The 20909-nt window shown below is 43.8% G+C and overlaps 1 protein-coding gene across 1 annotated transcript in view; it reads left to right on the top strand.

Annotated features, from left to right (window-relative positions):
* adgrv1 (adhesion G protein-coupled receptor V1) overlaps positions 1-20909 on the top strand; it is a 98742-nt gene that overhangs the window by 50621 nt on the left and 27212 nt on the right. The window contains exons 84-89 of the mRNA XM_062382587.1: positions 183-355; positions 486-732; positions 919-1058; positions 2345-2505; positions 2654-2754; positions 19128-19244. Coding sequence (XP_062238571.1) covers positions 183-355; positions 486-732; positions 919-1058; positions 2345-2505; positions 2654-2754; positions 19128-19244 — 939 coding nt within the window. The remainder of the gene's footprint in view (positions 1-182; positions 356-485; positions 733-918; positions 1059-2344; positions 2506-2653; positions 2755-19127; positions 19245-20909) is intronic.

The raw sequence follows: 20909 nt of genomic DNA, 5'->3' as shown, positions 1-20909 counted from the left end.
GCAAATAGCATTATGGACACAATGAATGAAGGAATGAATGAGAGACACAGAAGGTGTAGAACACTGAGGTCTGAAGGAAGTGACGGAGCCAGAGTCAAATAGAAATCAGATGTGCATCAGTGACAAAAACATGCAAACAGTACCAGAGAGTCGTAGTGATTCTCTCACCCCGTCTCTCTCAGGTGCTCGAAGAGGCGGAGAGGACTCCTTTACAGGAGAGCAGCCGGAACTTGACCTATGACCTGCTGTGCTCTTTGGCCAATCCCAGCAGGGTCGACACCCGCGGCCTGAGCCACCTTGCCGACGTGGCTGAGCGATTTGCCTTCTCCCTCCTCACCAACAGCCAGTGTGCGATGTGAGTGTCAATATCGCTCTTTAAACCTTAAGCGATAAACCTTACGATGACTTTCCACTACAAGACACACTTGATTGTCCTTTTCAATATTATTAATGAGGTTTTAAATGCTTTCCTTTGATTTCTGCAGAAGGGGTACCGTCCTGGAAACGTGTCCGTATATGACCATCTCTGCCTTCCAGTGGTACCCAACACAAATCAATGGGCACAAGTTCAGGGGCCGTAACTCAGACTTCTTCCAGCTCCCAGACACACTGTTGGCTGTACCAGCAGTCCTGACTCCCGACTGTGGCAACCTCAGCCGGATCCAGCAGACCGAGTTCAGGACTGAACACTGGTTCATCAGCAACAATACGACCACTGCTCTCAATGGAAAGGTAGAGAAAGGTTTTCTTCACGTCATGTCAGGAGCAAAAGAAGTTTATCAAATGACCTTTTTACTAAAAACTACTTCTTTTAGGAATTCCTGCAGGGGGCAGTATAGCTCCAACCGAAACTCGCCATAAATGTTTTAGTTCACTCCAGAGCTGAACTCTCTCGTGTTATCACTTGTTTGAATGTAGGTGTTCTCAGTCAGCCTCCAGGACAGAGGGTCACGACCTTTAGAGGATGGGAATGAGGTGGTGTATCGTATCCACACCCCTGGTCAGCAAGTGAAACCAGGCCGGTCTCTGTGCCTTCTCTGGAACCAGACCACTGCAAGGTGATCCAGCACAGACACACATATTAAGACACATATTAAGTCCTGATTGATTTAATGACACCGGTACTGGTAAAAGCAAATGTGGTTTAATACTAGAGAGGACACAAATTTCTGTCAAAACAAACTAATAAGGAATCATTCTGTGAGAAACCGTGATTCAATTTATGCAGCACACAACCTCTTCCAGCTCTTTGTGGTGTCTTCATCTTCTTCTCACGTTACTCAATACCACCATCAAACAAAGGAAATAAAATGGCCGTTGTCTTGTTTTGTTGATGCATTTTTGATCTACAATAGCGTTAAGGACACGTACACAGGATTTCATTATAAAAGTAAAGTTGTATTTTGCCTTGTTATGGGTTTAAATGTGAATCTGCAGCAGTTGGAAATGTTTGGCTTGATTTTGATGATTGATGAACCTTTGACAGATGTGAAAAACTTTAAATTGTTCAGAAAACTTTAATGACGAAAGTTTCAAAGTCGTTGTGTAAAAGTGAGCGACACAACATGAGGTCGTATTTACGTTTCAACGCAGAGCACTTCCGGAAAAAAAGAACTTGTTGTGCCAAGACCTTTAGTCTCCGTCTTCCTTACTGGGATCCATGAATATGTTTTCCAGAGGGCGACTTTATCTGAGTTCTTCACAGTGTCTCTCTGAAACAGATCATCTATATTTAGAACTATCTACATTTTTTGTCGTTACCCCGCGCTCACCCCTCGGTCATCCTCACACGTTCTGTGCGAGTGAGACCAGTTTGCTGAGTAAAGGGCAGAAGTCCAAGTTCATCCTCTCACCAAGGCCTCTCTCTGTGGGACCATGGGGGAAGGTGCATCTTTCTCGTTCACATCTGCACATGCAGCCTGCTCCAGTCTGAACCCTTCCACTCAGAGTCGGTTTGTCGAGGACATTCTTGGGGAATGGAACGGAACTTGGCTTGAACACACTGTTAAGAACTGGCAGTTTTTTTTGTTTGGGCAATCTATCCCAGTAAAATAAAACAGATGAAGGAAGTGATACTGAGAGAGACAAAGGTGAAGCAAGAACCAAAGTCGTGTTAATATGACATTCGGGAGAGGAACATTGAATCCAGCACTAACTTTGATATAATGGTCAATTGCACAACATCTGTGAGAAGATACAAAAACCCCACTGGGCCGACTGCTGAGCGAAGGGCTCCTTTCCTTGTTATTTGCCTCATCTGTCGTCTAATCTCTTTAACATTGCAATTCTGTCACAACTGTTTTTCTCCTCACATTTACCTGCTCCCTCTCCTCCTCCTCTGTAGCTGGTCATCCGATGGTCAGTACTGCAGGGTGGTGAAGGAGAGTGGGAGCTATGTGGAATGTGCCTGCTCCCACTTGTCTGTCTACACGGCCTACGCAGAGTTTGCCACCCTTGCATCCTACAACGAGGCCTTCTACGCCTCAGGATTTATTTGCATCTCAGGTACAAAACACACCTGCAATGCGCATTTCGCTTTACTTTCTTTCTGGTGGATCGTGGTCATCTCTGTCCCTCCCACATCGATATGATTAACCGCTGTCAATTCATAATTTATTCATCTTGTTTTCGTGTTTTCCACTCCCCTCCACAGGCTTTGCATTGGCCATCATATCCCATGTGCTGTGCTCCCGTTTCCCAATGTTTGCTGCCAAACTGCTCACCCACATGATGGTGAGCTGCCTCGGAACCCAGGTAAAGCATATTTACTGTGATCACTCCCTACACAAATGTGCACTGTGACCCACAAATCAATGCTTCTGACGGCTGAGACTTCCAGACGCCCACACACACACACACGCACCCACACACACACACACACACACACACACACACACACACACACACACACACACACACACACACACCTACAACTTCATTTGTTACTCCGGCATTTTCATTCCATATATGGGCTCACTGCAGATGAATAGGAAAGTTTCGGAAGAGGCCCCTGTCCCTCTGTGCTCTATGTATGAGCGGCTCACACATTCAAACTTTCGCAGAAACACCCAGGAAAAAACCCACGCACAAATTTTATAGTCTATTTTTAAAACTGTATACACACACACACACACGCTGCCCCGTCCCATCGCACTGGTCACCAGACATGTCACAGGTATCTTCTTGGAAATGTGCAGAGATGCGGACACACACCACTGAATGTCAGCGGTTGCGTAGTTTTGCGGGCCGGCGCGTCCTGACAACGCAGCCATGCCCCCCGCACCCGCAGCCCATTAAAAACGCAAGCTGTCACACAAGCAGTGAGCGAGATAGAAATGTGGCTGCGCGTCGGTGTCTCAGCTGGACCCCACCGTGTGTGTGTACGTGTGTGTGTGTACGTGTGCATGAGTAAGTGCGGGACTGGTAATTTTCCACTGGTCTCCCCTCTCTGTGGTTGACAAACACGAGCCCCTACTAAAGCAGACTGTCGTTGGGGGCGAAGCACCTCGGGCCCGACTTGTTTATGGCCCCGGCAGAGCCCCTGAACCTTAGAGGGTTTCGGATGGAAAATTCCATCCTGTTGTTTCCTTGTTGATACTGTACTTTGTGTTCAAGGCCCTCTTCCTTGGATGCACACGCGTCCGGGATTGTGATATCGTTTTTTTAAATACATGCTTGTGTTTCTTCGGCCTTCTAGTCGAGGTCAGTCGACGGAGGTCCGGTGGATTTCCACTCTGGCAAACTGAAGGTCTGGTGTAAAGACGCAGGCTCTTAGTGCTCATCTGCTGGGAATATTATGGAGACAAGACAGGCTCCCTGTGCAGGATGTGCTGAATGAAAATAGACCAGTGGACGTCATTGTCTTCACTTAACTCTGCGCCTCTTTTAATCTTAGATCTGAGACAAACATGACCGCCCTCTCTGTATAAACCTCCAGCTGGAGATTTGTTTGTCTTTTTGTCTCCAGTCTCCTCTTTCTAAAAGCTTTGTTTGAGTCCGACAGCTGCTTAAATTCAGACGTCTTATATTCATAAACTTGGTAACTGACGTCAATACAGCCGTCAGCCCAAATGTTCAGTCACTGATTTTGCCTTGTTAAAAAGGATGAAACCAGATGCTGAGGATTGAGGTTGAAATATGTGACGAATTATCAAAACCAAAATCTCTTAGTGAAGAGTCGCTGTTATATGTATTTCACTTCCCAAGGTCCAGATTCAAATTATCTTTATTGTCACTGACACTAGACACTAGACAAGTTCACAGTTGAACAAAGTGAAATGGCATCCAGTTTATGAATGTACATCTTTTAATCCTACAGTTTCCGAAGTAGTAGTAGTAATAATAATATTAATAATAATAATATTAAAGTAAAAATAATGAGTATATAATATGGTATAAACAGACATTGGGTTATTGCGTTCCACTGAATGAAATTACACTTTTTTCTCAACGAGTTATACAAACACACTTGAATTGAATTAATAACACAATTTTTATTAAAGGAGACACGAGACGGTCTTTGATTATTTTGAATGCAGCTATCAGTATGAAATATCTCATTTTTAACAGCTGCTCATCATTCCATTCTTTCTCACAAGGGTTGTTGTTGGAGGCCATTCAGATTTAAAAAAAGATTTATCTGGATCCACTGTGCCTGTAATTTCTTTGTATTCAGCTCAGACCTCTACGTTATTTAAAAAATATTAATTCGATTTGTGTGAAATATTATGTATTGAGAAGGTGAAGGACCCTGCCTCTCAGGAGGGAAGAGACACACACGATGACACAGATGTCTCATGAACTTGTGGCTCACAGCCTGGCTCTTGCCTCACCATTCATTTGAGCTGTCAGGTTCCAGCACCAACCACTTGTGACCGAGGGCGGCTCTCCATCTGTGGTGGCTGAGCTGTAACTGGTCACTGACGCTGCTGCCCTCAGAGAGGAGAAAATGAAAGCTGCTGGTTTGATTTATTTCTCTCGCTGCGAGACCTCCAGTTGCCTGGAGAGAGCTGGAATAATATCCCTCACCTCTGAGAGAGTCTGAGAGCAGGTGGAGGAGCTGCAGGCTCGTGGTTCAATTTATGAACATTTTTAAATTGTTTTACTGCCACAGTATGTCTGGCTGTAATCCTTTTTAGACAATCATTTGCATAATGTCATAGACCTGAAGGTACCAATGGAAGTATGTTTTACTATGGATTCACCTATGACAGTGAGGAAACAGTAGTATTGATAGAAGAGAAGGAGAAGTGCAGGATAGAAGGAGAAAAGGAACATTCGGGAGAATTATAAGCTTAATAATAATAGGAATAATAATACATTTTATGTATTCAGCACATTCAAAGAATCAATTGCACCAGTAAAGGCAACAAAACGTATATCTTCGGAACCCTCAGTTCACTGGTTTAGGCCGTTTGTTATATATGTATTTTCCGAATATAAAATTATCTTTATGGATGTTAAACGTACTGGGTAAGTGTTGCACTTTTCCAGTCTTATCCACCACTCAAAGCTTTTCATATTCACATTCATACAGACTTTATATGCACAGTGCTTGATCTTTTGCACATCGTTCATACACTATCAATACAACCTATGATAGATAAGCCAATATTTAAGCCATAGTCCTGTCTGTGTGTGTGTGTATTTGTGTGGATGTTTTGTCACCACAGAGGTCACACAGCCTCCAGCTCTGGACAGCAGTTTGTCCTCCCCTCAGCAAGACAACTGAAGATTGTGTGTGTAGAGTGGAAATTTACCCAGTGCATATGTCCGATGGGAGTGAGCCTCGCCTTGTGTGTATCCATCGTAACATGCATTAGAATTTGTTCCTTTTTAATGTCGGGGCTCATCACAGGAGCAGCAGTGAATCTCAGTTATTTGGTGCAAAAAATTAATTCAATAAACTAAAACATATTCTGAGCTTACAGATGTATGTAGTGGTTCCAAATGCAATAAGGCCAGAATGGACACTCTCAGGTCAGTTTTCAAGCTGTTTTCACTGTGTCTCCAGGGGGAAGATCGCATTCATTAATCGATAATTAGCAGTGTTGACATAAATATTTTTGGGTAGAGCCATCATTTTCCAAACACAACTAGATGGCTGATGGTTTAATTTTTCTATTTAGTTGAACTTGTTTTTTCTTTTTTTTTTTTTTTGCTCTAGATTGATCCATTTTCCCACTAATTTCAAGAAAATTAGAGGATGTTGAGTTGTGTAATATTTCTGAACAGTACATGACATTGGACACTGACACACGGACACTTTCCAGGGAAAAGTGTAGAAGTGTCAAAGAGGTCATTGTTTCTTCTGTCGTACTCTAGTGTTGTCCCTATAGACTGTATCTAGAACACTTTTAAACAGATTTTAAAAGTGACCGATTTAAGGCATTGAAAGTTAAAAAAAATCACAGGAACCTCAGTTACTTTGATAAAACTGAAATATTCCTTGGTCCGTTGGTGTTTGGTTCTTGTTGATTATAACTTGTGTTTGACAGAAGTCCTGTATGTAGTATGAAATAGAGCTGAGGGTTATTTGTATGTGCTTGAACACACATATGCATCAGCTGGCGTGGGAAGGTAAAACACTTCCCCATCCTCTGTGATTAAAGTGCCCCCCATGTACCGGACAATCATACGTGTTTACCCCAGTGCCCCCAGTTCTTTATTCCAGTATCTGGGAGGTGTGTAGGTGACTCTTAGTTCAGATTTTAAAGGATTTCCTGTTAGCTCTGGGAAAGGTTCCAACATTCAGAAGTGTGCTCCTCAAACCACACACACACACAAAAACACTACCTTCACACACATGCACACAAACACCACACACCACAGTCACTTCCCGTCTCTGAGAAGAATAAAGAAGTCGTCTGGTTTTGGACAGGCAAGCAGGCAGTTTCTCAGCTCTCTCTGGGAATGAAGATGGATGAAGTGCCAGAATCAAAGACCTGTAGAGTTTATCAACACAGTTCTTTATAAATAAAGTGAGTGACTCCGCTTTTCCAGAGGAAGTTCATCAGTTCCCAACATGACCAATCATTAAACAAATAAACAGAGGGAGGTTTTGTGCGTCAGCAAACCTTCAATTGTGAAAGAGGGCAAGGAATGAGGAGAAATCTGTGTTTATATTTATTCATATATATACTGTATTCATATAATGTTGTTCAATGTTGAAATGTTTATTGCAGAAGCACAGCATAATTAGAGTTTGGCATCTAGGCTCTGACATCATCACTTCCCCCGATTACATGGAGATAATTGGGAGTGATGAGCAAATATCTTTCAGCTTGCAGCCTGGAGGTGGACGCTGCAGTGAGTCAACAGGCAGAAATACTGACAGCAGAGGCGTTGACGAGCAAAGGAACATAGGAAGCCTTTGCTGCTTAATGTTCGTTCATGTAATATCGGAAATCGGAGAAATTAGTTCCTGACTTGGAAAAATTCACGTTAATGCCATCTCGATTCAGAAAAGGGGAGTCGGCAAACATGTTGACAGTCCCCTAACGTCATAACGTATAATCTTATAAGTATAATTGTACCATCAGCTCTAGACAGTAGGGTCCCGTGCAAACTGCAAGTCCATCTCTCACAAGCGCCTAACACCATATTCTGGGAATTCTGACCTTCTGAGGAGTGTCTGCATTCACAGCAAAATAGAGTGAAAAGTGTGTGCGTGTGTGCATGTGTGCGCGTGTGTGCGTGTGTGTATGTGTGTGTGTGTTGCCTCTTGGGAGACTTAGATTACAGTCCTCTGGCTGATCCACCACCTAGTGCTTAGTGCTCCTCTCCTCCTCTTCATCTGATCCGCCTCTGTTCGACTTGGCAGCAACTTACAACTCAATTTTCATTATGACCTTGTCGCTTTTGCCCGACAATGGAAAATTAGGCTTAGTTCTATATAGTAAAGTCTCATTCACTGTTTAGGTCTTTCTTTCCCTCTAAACTGGAAAACACGAGGCAGACAGACTGCCTGTCCTAAAATATACTGCTCTCACTTAACCTTCTTTTCACAAAATGATGATTAATGACACTGTTTCTATTCTCTGACTTCTCATTATGGCTGTTCCTCTCTCTCTCTCTCTCAGTGAGAGTGGCTGGGCACGTCCTGTATGACTCATCAGTTTGACCAATGACAAGATTTCCACACGTTTGTTTTTTTATCCTAAACTGGTAACAGTGACTTAATCTCAGAGAATCAGTGACCAGGATGTCTGCCAGCAGCATTTTCATCATTGTGTCACAACATCATCTACAATATGATGGCTGCTATAGTCCTTAAATGAACCCTGTGGAGTATTCCTCTAAAAACTGTGTTTACTTGCAGGGTTTCTCAAAAGGACACATTTCTCCTTCTGTCAAACGTGTTGAAGACATCACACACACCCTTGTTTTATTATATTTTGGAAACCTTGTTTCAGATATCAACTGACATAACCAACACTGCAACTGAGCTCTGGACTTATAGAGGCGGCTGTGGCCGAGGGGTAGAGCGGTCATCCTCCAACCGGAAGGGCTGCGGTCCCAGTCTCTTGGGAGAGTGTTCTTGTGTCCTTGAGCAAGATACTGGACCTTATAGTAATTGGAAGTGGCTTTGAATAAAAGTGTCAGCTAAATGACATGTAATAAGAGACATTTAGTCCAAACCAACAGGAAAACCTACTTTTAAGGCATGTTTTTATAAACTGAGCTTGTACACTAAAATACATTTCTTTGTATATAGTTAATAGATAGTAACATTGTCTAGGTTGGTGGGTAAGTGTTTATATATATTAGAAAATCAGCAACCAGGATGTCTGCCAGCAGCATTTTCATCATAGTGTAACAACATCATCTACAATGTGGTGGCTGCTATAGTCCTTAAATGCACCCTGAGGAGTTTTCCTGTAAACATTAATCTAACCTAGATTACAGTGAGCCAACAGTGGAGTCTTCGACCAATGCAAGCCATCCTTGAAAGTCTGTTTTTTCTTGGTAAACTATTGACCTATAATACCAAAAAGGCTTAAGTTCTCTTACCTCATACTGTACGTGTCCTCAGCTTTCGCACAAATTGAAGTGGTTATGCTTTTGTTTCTGTGGCCATTATTGGCACCTCCATTTGTTATGTTCAATTTAAGCCAAATTAAGTTTTTCTAATGCTGTGCCACAGCAGTCTCTGACCTCTCTGGACTCTGGAAGTTAAACTAACTCTCACTTTTGCCAAATGTCTGTTGTCCTAAGAGTTGCTGACCCCAGACACAGTTCCATGAACTTTCCTCTATTTCCAGCTATCTTGTCAGGTGAGATTTAGAACAGCGAACAGAGTATCCTGAAAGCCCTCAAACAGAAAAAATAAATGAATTTAAAAACTGTCAAAGCCCTTGGGCAGTTATCTTAGAGGTGATTGGTTATTTTAGAGCTACACAAATAAGACAGAATAACAAGTCACAGCGATAGACTCGTAAATACAGATTCACATAAACTGGAAACTCAGCTGCACTATGTCATTACTTTTATATTGTATTTATCTATATGTATATATACAAGTTATAAATATGATACAGTTACAGATAGATATCAGGGAGTAGTCAGATCAAGGCCTTGATTCATTTTATCAGTTGTTGACTTTTCTGTCATTTTATTTTAATAGGTCATATTCAAACCTTGCGTTTTTAGGGCCTAGGTGTAATAAATGTTCCAGCATGAAGAAGTCTGTTTAAATGTAACAATAGTCATTGTTGTGTACTTATAGCGCTGCCCTTTCCAAACTCCTCATAAAGAAGCAGCCACCTTTTACCTAATTCGGTGGAGTCATCCAGTTCATCAAAAGGCTGCTGACATTGTGGCTGATAAGCAAAGTTGGAGCTGCAGTTGTCAAAGTCCCTGCTCTATTTTGGGATTTGACAGCTTGTCTTGGCAGACCTCTGTGTGCAGAGTGGAGTGAACCTTGGTGGTTTGGAGAAGGGAAAACATGCTTCATCCTGAAACTGTTGAGGTCAATATTGTTGCCGTTCCAGCTTGTTGATTCCACTGGGTTTCTCGGATTTTCCCGACTGTCGCCAAACACAATGATGCAGCATATTGGCATTAACTCTGTCGGTGATGAGAACGATTTACAATAGATTTTTTTACATTTATATTTGGTTAGAATTTATGAATGTTCTGTTGGAGCAGTTTTAGGATTTTTGTTTTTGTTTGGAAAACTATACCAAACTTCACATTTACATCTTACCCCTAACCTTAACCAGGAGCTCAACATTAACGATTTGCCTAATTGGGATCAGGCTCTGGACTCAATAAGGTCTACTGGTCTTGACAAGGTTAGTGTTTATGCTGGTAAAATGAGTACACACACAAACACACACACACACACACAGACACAAACACACCTGCATAGACAAATGTTCACAATATCATCAAGAAAGCAGAGCAAGCTTTCTCTCAGTTGTGACACACACACACACATACAGTCACACACACAACCAGACACACACACAAACACACACACACACACACACACACACACACACACACACATAGGCAGCACAGCCCTTGGTCCCCTTGACCTGTAGGGGTCACTGTAGCTCCACAGTTAGAGCCAAGTTCAACAGCAGATGTGAATGAAAAACCATACCAATGACTCCCCTTCTTTTTTATGACAAATTACGTTTTTCAAATCCTCAATCTCGTCTTCTCTGAATGAGCAGCCAATCAAGAAATCCTCAACAGGAGTTTCATTAAGTAGCTCAGATTAAAACTTGCAAAACAGTTGAGAGTTAAATTACATGTATTGGACTGAGCCAAAGTCCTCTAGGCCTTGTGCTAGTTTAGTCTGTGTCTAACACTTGAGTTGAAGAGGCCCACTGAGACATTATACAGCACATGATAGTCCAGCGGTGGCTCTGATTAAGTCTAAATGAGACTGCGAGGAACAGAGAACGGTGTGTGTGTGGGCAGGAGCAGCATGAATGGAACACACAGTATTTAACTCAATCAGTCTTCACATATTGAGCGGCCTTTCAGCCGGCCACTGACGGAGGCTGGGAGCTGCTGCAGGTCCGTCAATTTGCAAAGACACAATCTCTGCTGGATCGATGGCCAGTTGCACAGCAGTGGATGAGGCAGCCTCAGTGGGTCAGTGTAGGTTTCTGCAGGATTTTCCGATCAATAGGATTCGACTTATGCGCCTGATGATTAGACGAAGCATAAAAGAACCACTGAACTGGAGGTGATGTAACGGCCCACCGGAATACGATCCATGTGTGCCCAGGCCAGCAGCCCAATTGTTCCCAGTCGTACCTGTGATGTAACACACGTGGCGCTGTCATAATCAGATCTCTCTCCCTATCACAATTCTTAGAACACTCGCTAAAAATGCTGACACGATTATGATGGTGACACGTGAGTTACGTCACATGGGACTGTGAGACAGTGCAGTGGATAATTGTTGGACAAATCTCTTATGTATGCTGCATTGACATTGTTTATGATAGAAAGAAATATCGTGTGTGTATATACAGAGGAACAGATTATCCTCCCTCTCTGGTTCTCAGTCTGAATCCATCTCACCTATACAGAATGATGGTTGGTGAAATTGCTGGAATGAAAAACAAATATTCTTTCACAGCATCATCCGGAGCTGAAAAGTGCTCATGTTTGCATGAACTTTGGCTGTGTGGCATTTCATATATTGAGTCAGAATAGTTTAAAGCAAATGTGGTCAAACGATGGAATTCGACTATAGAATTCTATTTGTGGATCGGTGCACACCCACGTCATGTATGCCCTGAAGAACACACAGTGTGAGTCTTGTGGTGGAGCAAAGTCGACCCACTGAGTGTGTGTGTTTAGGGAGCTGGCCCCGCTCAGCTGGTTACAGTGTTTTTATAGCAGGAGCCATGTGTGTGTGTGTGTGTGTGTGTGTGTGAATCCACTCGCACAGTTCCTGCCGTGCAACCCGAAGACTTTTCTGTCTGGCCTCCAGACTGGTTCGCACCAGATGTTGAGGAAGGAAATTGGAGAGGCGTCTCGAAAGCAGCCCTGTTGTGATTGGAAGCAGCTGCAGGTTTCCAGCTGCAGACTCTCTTTGACTGAAGTGTGAATGGGTGAAAAGAGCAGAGGCCGCTCTGTGTGGATAAATGCGCCTTGTGTGGGAGGTGGTGCTAAGAGTGTCTGTATGGAGGAGGCAGCACCAGCACTGCTCCCTGTATGAGTGAACATGAGTACGTTGAATTGGGACTAGTTTCTATCCATGTCTTTCTAAATGCATGAACATTAGATACGTTATGACGAGCCATATAACCCCTACTTTCAGTTTGCATCAGTCTCTACTACACTACACACAGAAAACATTCATGAACGGATATACACATTAAAACAATTAGAGCTAGAATGTCACATAGAGCACACACCTTCATCATACATATCAATCCAAAGTCTTACAGGTTCTTCCCTAACTCATACGGCATCCTTCACCTAAGTTTCATGGTAATACGTCCTGTAATTTTTGTGTAATCTTGCTTAGAGACAAACAAGCTACCAACAAAACAAAGGAACACTCTGAAAACACAACCTCGTTGGCTGAGGTGAAGTTTTAATGTCATTTCTACCAAATCTGTTAAACATTCAATGGAATGTAATCGTGTTTATCAGAACCAAACGACAATCCCAAAAGGCTGTGGTGTGATAATCATGAAGTGGCTGAGTTCAATTGATTTCCAATAAAAACAAAATAATAAGCATACAAAATATGTTATCTAATCTTGTTAAGCACTAGTACGGTCTGTGGGAAGAAGCTTTTGAAGAAGAATTCGTATAATAATATGATGAAACCAATATGAATTGATTCAGCTTCTTTTAGAACGTGATGCATCAGGAATACATATCGTACAGGGCACAAGAATCTTCAAATGTTCTGACTACACATAAAAAAAACTAAAACTGTGATTTTCCTTGGCTTCCACATTCCCTCACCTTTGAACAACGACATCAATGTCACTGTAAACTTGTTGACAATTGTGCAAACTTGCTGTAGCCTTCTCACAAAGCCCTGAAACCTGCAGACTTTATATCTTATCATCTATTGTGGGAATATCACTGCTTCCCAGAATGTGCGGTATAAAGGCTCCTGAGATCCTCCCCTCCCTGTCTCACAGATGCAAGTAGACACAGTGTTACCGGTTTTGTGGCGTGTGCTCACGTAAGCGAATGTAGGATGTGGTGTTGTGGTTGTTTGGATTTGAAACATGCCAAAGGGGGGAAGGGTGTTTATTTGCAAACAGCTGGCTCAGCAAATAAGCCTCAGCACAAGGTTCAACCCCAAACACCTGTGAACTTTACTCCTACATTCTAACCTTAAGCAACTGAAAACGCTTTTTTTTTTTGTTTTGAAATACCTGAAATGGCTGCTCATTAACACGCAGGAAAAGTACGTTGGTGAACCATCTAGTATTTCATAAATATAGAAAGATTTAGATGTCGGGATGTTAGACACTTGAGATTTGATCAATCCCCACCTCAGGACTGGCCCCATTTTGTGTTTGTATTCACTTATTCTGTATTTTACCAACCTCACATGTCTCGTCAGCGAATGTCAGCTCACTTAACTTATCCCCCAACACACTGGCCCACTAACCCAGCTATCAGCAGGCCCCATGTGACCTGTTCCGTGCAACTCGCGGCCCTGTGTGCTCCGGCACGTAAACAACCCGCTCGTTCGCATGAATTTAGAGACTGCCGCACGTGAGGAGACTGATGATGCTTGCTCACAATGAAGAGTGGGAAAAAAAACTGCATTGAGTGGCACAGATACTGTTGCCGCGATTTGTGTTTTAAAGCCTCACTAAGTGTACTTACATAAATGTGTTCTTATATATAGTCTAGCTTCTTTTTGCTTAGGCCACTAGAAGTCCTGAGGAGGAGTGGCGGCACAGTGATGAGAGGAGTGAGGCGGCCTGACGGGAAGGCTCTGCCTCTGTGAGAGTGATGAGAATGAATGAGTGTGGAATAATAATCTCATGTTTCTCTTTCTCCCGTTTCTTTTTCATCTTCTCTTCGCCAGAACAAAGGCATTAGAGGAAACACCCAGGGTGCAGGCTGAGGCTGGAACCAGCTAGATCAGACCGGTAGCTGTTAGAGAGAAGGGGGGAGTTAAGGGAGCAGGGGAGAAGGAGGAGGAGGAGGAGGAGGAGGGGGCGAGGAGTTGAGGGGCTGCAGAAGGAAGAGCTGGGACGAGGGAGGATGGAGGAGAGGGAGAGGTGGAGGTTAAGTGTTTTGGACATGGGTCTAGATGGAGAGTCTGGCAGGCAGACAGCCAATGCCCTGTTCCCTCAGTGATGTAATGCATCAGGCAGATGCTATTTTTAGCCACAATGGTACACTGAGCTGCCTCAGCATCAGCACACAGGGTGTGCATTGATCAGCAGCAGAACTTACTGTGCATAGTTTCCCATGTGTAGTCTGATGCTGCAGCATTGCTCTCTCTCCTCCATCAGACATAACGTGTTTTGTATTGTACTGAATTTAATTTCTCTTATTCTTTTGTGCCAATGCATCTTCTAAACATATCTGCTTCCTTTCATTTTCCTCTTGATGAGTTTATTTGTCATTAATCCCATTTGATGTGCCCCTCTTGGATCATTTACCACTGCTGAGCGAGGGTTGAGAAACAAGCCTTTTGTTTATTACAGAGGCCGCCTGTCAAATCAAAGTGAGGTTAAATCTTTTATATAGATTAGAAGAAGAATTCCCGAAGAGCAGCAAGCGATCTGGAACGAAAACATCAGCTCTGAGCTGCAGAGGTGCTTCAGGGCCATAAAACAAAGGGTGGGGCTCTGTCATTGGACATTTAGGGAAGGACATGGACCAATTGTTCGGACTTAAGGTGTCAGACCTGATGACAAGACAACATCCTATGTTTTGTCATAGCATTTCATGACCTCAGTCTCCTACAGTAATGTATTTTTCACTGGACCAAAAACCCATCAACACCTGCTAGCGTCTGGCTTTCACACCCTCGTCAAAGTGACATGCAGTAGACAAAGATTGTTGACGTCTATGACTCCGACCGGCAGCGATGGGAATATGACATGTGGGGGAACACGAGAATTTGGCAAGACAGCGAGGAGTTAAAGGAGTTAAAGGAGTTAAAGGAGTAAACAGCTTTTTTTAACTGGGTTACCCGGGTTTAAAAATGTCACCCGGGTCATATATCCGCTAATTTGGGTGTCAAAGATTTTGTTCTGTATCTGTCTCTCCACACAGTCTTGATATCGACTCTTTGCCTGGTAAGATAATGAATGAATAGGATTCAGGCATTACGTATGTGAGCTTAGTTGGTTCCTGCTTTACCAGCTGCGATGTAGTCCTGCAGCACCTCCCTGTCTCTGCTTTGAATAAGCCAGAGGGGCTCTAGACACGGCGACTCCTGCTGTCTTATACAAAAGAGGAGGAGGCTCGGGGACAAAAGGACAGAGGAGCAGATATTGCTCTGATAAACTCCACATCCGCACCTATCTCCTCCCCGCCACAGCTAATCCAACCCCGTGGCGAGTTTTCATTACTTCGGCGCTGACATGTACCTAGGCTCTTTTCTCGAAGCAGCGAACAATGGCCTCAGTTGTAACCGTGACCTCCAGATCTACTTAGCTTACCTCAGACCTCTTCCAAGGCCGATATCCAATCCCAGTCCTGAAACATATTGTGCTGCTGACTTTACGTTTCTTTCTGAAGTACAGAGCTTGATCTTAACCCAGATTTCTCTCTTCAATAAGGCCACTGCAACAGGTGCAGGAATTAGTTTGGGGTTTGATCTGACAAATGATGTCGTATACAATCGTCACAGGTGACACTATCATGAGAGGCAGCGGTTTATGTCACAGGTCATTAGGTCACAGAGGTTGCATGTTCCACCATTGACAAGTGCCCGAAGATCAGTCCTCTCGGTCATGAATTGTACTTTACTCCCTTTGTCCCAATTCCACCTCCCTCTTTTATTTTTTTCCCGGTCTTCAAAGGTTGTTCAAATGTAGCAGTCCAATTGTGTTCACTGGTGTAGTTTCTTTAACAGATGACATCAACTTTGGGACAATATCCACCTCTGCTCCGGGGCCTTGTAATGTTTAACCTGTTAATGTGATCCCTCTCTAGCAAAGTCAACACTTCTGCCACTGCAGTGGAAATGTTAATTTAAATCCATTTAAACATTCCAAATACACATCATTTATAAAAAAAACATTTACTGCCTTGTTATATACTGTGTAAAGTCAATACGACCCCGGGGGAAGAGAAATTTCCTGTGTTTATTTAAAGGCTTGTGTCTTGTCCCCTGTGACTGTCTGAGTGTTAAAACTACGCTTCACTGTACATTATCCCAGAAAGTGGCGACAGCAGCATTAACACAGATCTGAGCTGCAGCTGGAAGTAAACTTCAGTGTGTGTGTGTGTGTGTGTGTGTGTGTGTGTGTGTGTGTGTGTGTCTGTGATAAACACTGAGCTTGTCAGAACCAGTAGCACTTATGGAGCTCAAAAACCTGACCAAATGAAGCTTAAGGTCACTTCTGAGCTCCTGGTTAAGGTTTGGACTAAGATATAAATCATGGCTAGGTTATGGCTAGGGTTAGGCATGGATTGGTTATGGTAGAAGTTAGGGATACGATTTTGTGAGGCAATGCAATGTCCTTATTCGGATAACTGCACAAAGCTGTGTCTTTGTGACATGAAGTGTGTATCTCTACCAGAGCCTACTCAGCAGTAACAATAGAGTGTTATGCAACAGGCACAAAAGCAATAAAAAGGCACCACAGTGACAATGTGTGTGTTTATCTGTCTGTGGAACTGCTTATTTTATTTTACCTTTTTACCAGACTGAATACATCGAGACAATATGTCATCAAATAAAACCTTCCAGTGATCCACCCTGTTACCTGCTGACTCGCCCAACCTGGTTAACAGAGTTCACCTGGTTTCTATCCTCAACCCACACCAGGGCGCTCCTATAGCTCAGGGCAATGGAGGACACAAACACACCAAGACTCGTACACAGCCGGGAGGCACCAAACTGTCGGAGGCTGCACTCTTCTGGGCCCTTTGCCCTCCTTTGCTCACAGGGTCATTTCTCATTATCTCTTATGTCATCCACAGGGGTCAGTAGGTCGAGCGGTTCAGTAGACATCCCGGTGGATTTTAGGGTTTGTCTCTAAAGCCTATAGCAAACATGTGCGGGCACATTGCTCGAAGCTTAGCCTGGTTAAGATTTACACTGCCGTTCCAGACAGTGTTCACTATGTTGTTGTTCTGTACATGCAGCCAAATCTAATTTAAATCCATATAATCATTAAAGTAGATGAGCCGAGCCAAAGTCTAATACCCCGACACACTCACTGATAACTCATCCCCCTCCAGTTCCATGTGTGCCTGCTTGTCTGTGCTGCGTGTTTGCTCACGAGTATGTGTCACACGTCCTGCAGTGTATTTGGCATTTCTCGCTCGGCCCTTTCCCCATTGTTTCGTTTCCTAGAGAGGAGAGTTGGTGTGTCACTCTGTGCCCATGGTCGAATGAGGCTTTAGCTCTGCCAAAAACACACACACAGGCCCCCCTGCATAATCTTTGTTCCCATAAGCTACCTGAGCAACCCCCCCCCAGTAAGGCATCTTTCCAGGCAGCTCGAGCCTGAGTTTCCTTCCTGTGCCATCCCTTCCACTCACACACTGCAGGGCCTGGAACATGGATGGGAAAACGACTCATGGTTCCTTTCTTTGCGTGAACGCCCTGGTTTTTCCCCTTAGTCAACAGGAGGCTGCAGGCAGTGGCTCGTAAAAGCTGGAAAAATCACAAGGATGGTTATTAAAGGTTTTTCCTGATGGGATTTTCTAAATGTAAGAATTCAGGACAGCGGGAAATAGAAAGACTGTAGAGAGAAGTAAACTTAGGAGCGACTACGTTGGCATCACACCAAATCAAGGTTCGACGTGAAGGCCACGTCTTTTAAACGTCAACCCTTGTCTGACCTCATAAAACAGTTCAAAAGCTAGCTGTGTCTGTTTGTGAGTGCGTGCAAGTGTGCGTGTGGACCTGCAGTGCCCAACCTACCTAGTTACCTTGTTACTATAGCGACCTGCCTGCTATGAAAATGAGTCGATACCAGAGGGTGGTACCAGCAGGCGAAATGACTAAAAGACGGATAATTACAGTGTGCTTAGGTTAAAGAGACGCTGTTAAGCTGCTGTTTGAGGAAGATGTGGTGATAAACCCTCCTTTTCTCACCTGAAGCTGCGCGACTGCTGCTCTCAGTCCCCGGCTGACGAGTGTAGCGAACGTAATGTAAAGTAACATTAGACACCATGTTATCAGTCCCCCCCCCCCACGTCCCTCGGCTTCTGCTACACTCTCTGTCACGTCTCTTCCTGGTCCACGGTGCTGGCAGCGGGCCAATGGGCTAAGGGTTATGTAACAATCGGCCAGCTGCAGTGGCACCGAACTCTTGTCCGTGCCAGAGGTTAATGAAGCTCTGGGATGGACGGCAGAGCAGCAGTATTTTCTGCTGCCCTCATGGGTTTTCCACACAGTCCTGCCTCCAATGTTACAAATTGAATTTTGGCCCTGGTGCATTTCCATCTACAAAAATCTCCCTCCCTCTTTCTCTCTGCACATACACACTCACACTCACACACGCTTGCCGCGCGTTGTTTTCTGCGGTGCCCCTTTATTCCGTTAGCCGGAGAAACGTGACACCAACACATTTGCACAAATCTTTGCATGTGTGGGACGATAGGAAGGACCACATTTTGCCTGTGTTGTTGTTTTTATTTTGGCTCCAGTCTGCATTGCTTGCTGCATGGTGATGTAACAGGTCTGCAGGATAGGATGTCTCTCCTCGGGTGGGGGCGGAGGGGGTATCCATATCCTGCTGTCTACTTAAAAAATGTATGCACCATAGGACAAGCTGCAAATTGCCTACGGACACAAAATGAACTGCTGGCATTGCGAGGAGCAGTGCACCTGTATACAAACAAAAATGTTCCAGTGTTCTCCTAAAGGAGCAAATTGTGTACATGCGTGGATTTCCATAAAAACTTGCTGCTGCCGCTTCCTGTGAGAACGTGTGAAATTCGCATCACACACAAGTTCCAAATTTGTCTTTTTCTCTCCACAGATCTGTTTACTGGTCTCAGCTTTCCGGGGCCGGATGTTTTCAGAGGACAGCTGTGCTGCTCTGGCGCTCTTCTCTCACTACTTCCACCTCAGTCAGTTCTTTTGGATGCTCATACAGGTAATACACTGACCTTGGAACTGTCCTAAGTGATCCAATCACAAGTTGTCAGCCCTCAATACAGGTGTGAGGTGTGAATGTGTCCCGTATGCGTCCTGAGATCCACAAAACCACATTCAGAGGTCGTGTTGGATGCATGTGGTCACATTCTTTGACTTGTGTAAACCCAAATGTGTCCCCGGCCAGACCACCTACTCCACTGACATCCTCTGACCCGCTGCTGTTTCACAATCACTTGAATATATTTTTTTATGTTCTCAGTGACCATGCGTCTGTAGCCACCACGATATCAACACTGATCACCACATAATGATTGATACTTTTATTTTTTTTAATGGTAAAAACATTTCTTCACAGCAGTTGCACGAGATTCATTCAGCCCCTCCTCTGCCTTTCTCACTCTCGCTCACTTGCATCCATGACACCCACGCACTCTGACATAGGGAACATCTCTAAACTCACATTGGGTAAAAATAACTTCATGATGTGTGTGTGCACACAAATAGCAGTCGTGATTATTTGCATATAGAGCGGGGGAAGTGACATCCAATCACAAGTGGCCACAGAAGACACGTCCAGGACACATTTTAAGGTGTGAACACATGACTTAGTGCTCTCTGGATTAATGTTAATACCAAGATGCAGTCTGTACTGCGGCTAAAAAACTTTAACCCCTGATGGCTTTAAAACCTGAATATTGGGACATAGACAGCATTGTTATTACCCTTAGATTAAAAAGGTTATTTTCCATAATTGTTGAATTGGTGCTGTGCAGACAGGTTGTGATGGATGAGTCTTTTTTTTCCAATATGAGCAGGGTTATTGCTTTGTCCCTGTGAAAAAGAAGACATGAGAAGTGCTTCACCGTTATAGATGTGAGCCTCACTGAGGTCTTTAATCTCACAATGGGCTTCAGTGTCGAGCAGTAGCACAAGAGGGTCAGTCTTTGGGTCAAAGATAAACTGTACTGCAAATTGAGTGATTTTAAAATGTCATTGTGCACCCAATAGTCTTTTTTTGCTGTAACCTCCTCATTGTAGTTTGTTGCAGTTAACAACAAACAGTTAAACGCGTGTTCAGTTAACTCCTGTTTTCATTAGGGGACGAGATGAAGGCTCCACTGTGCTGCGTGACATGACCTGTGACCTGAGACTGGTACCACTTAGTAACACTTCGCCACCCCTAACCCACCCCTCCTTTTTTTTTACCATCTGGCCTCCATTTCATTTTGTTTTCCTTTCGTGTGTCGTAACGTCCCAGAGCAAAGCCGCTCAGGCAAAGTCCTGACTTGAAGATATAAGGGCTTGATTTACGCTGGCGGCTGGAGTCGAACTGACATCCCAAACTGAACTTTTCATTTCTCCTCAAACATTTGTTTGCACTCAGTAGTACAGCTAGACTGATGCCATAGATCCATGTCACTGAAAAAGGAAAAGAATTTGATTTTTGTCTAGGGGTGTACATCTTATCTAAGCCAGTTTTAATCCCGCGGAGAGACTATAGACGACCTCTGACCCGCTGTGAGGGAACCGGAATGTGCTGAACATCGGATAGAGAGGAGGTCAGGGATTGAATATTCACCTCAGTTGATCCTTCTCTTAATGGAGCCCTGTGGAGTCGTTCGCTTTTTCCAAATTAAAACAATTACTTGTTTTACATGCGTGC

Source organism: Platichthys flesus, chromosome 3, assembly GCF_949316205.1.
Source record: "Platichthys flesus chromosome 3, fPlaFle2.1, whole genome shotgun sequence".
In the NCBI taxonomy this organism is placed as follows: domain Eukaryota; kingdom Metazoa; phylum Chordata; class Actinopteri; order Pleuronectiformes; family Pleuronectidae; genus Platichthys; species Platichthys flesus.
This window is presented reverse-complemented; position numbering and strand designations above follow the sequence as displayed.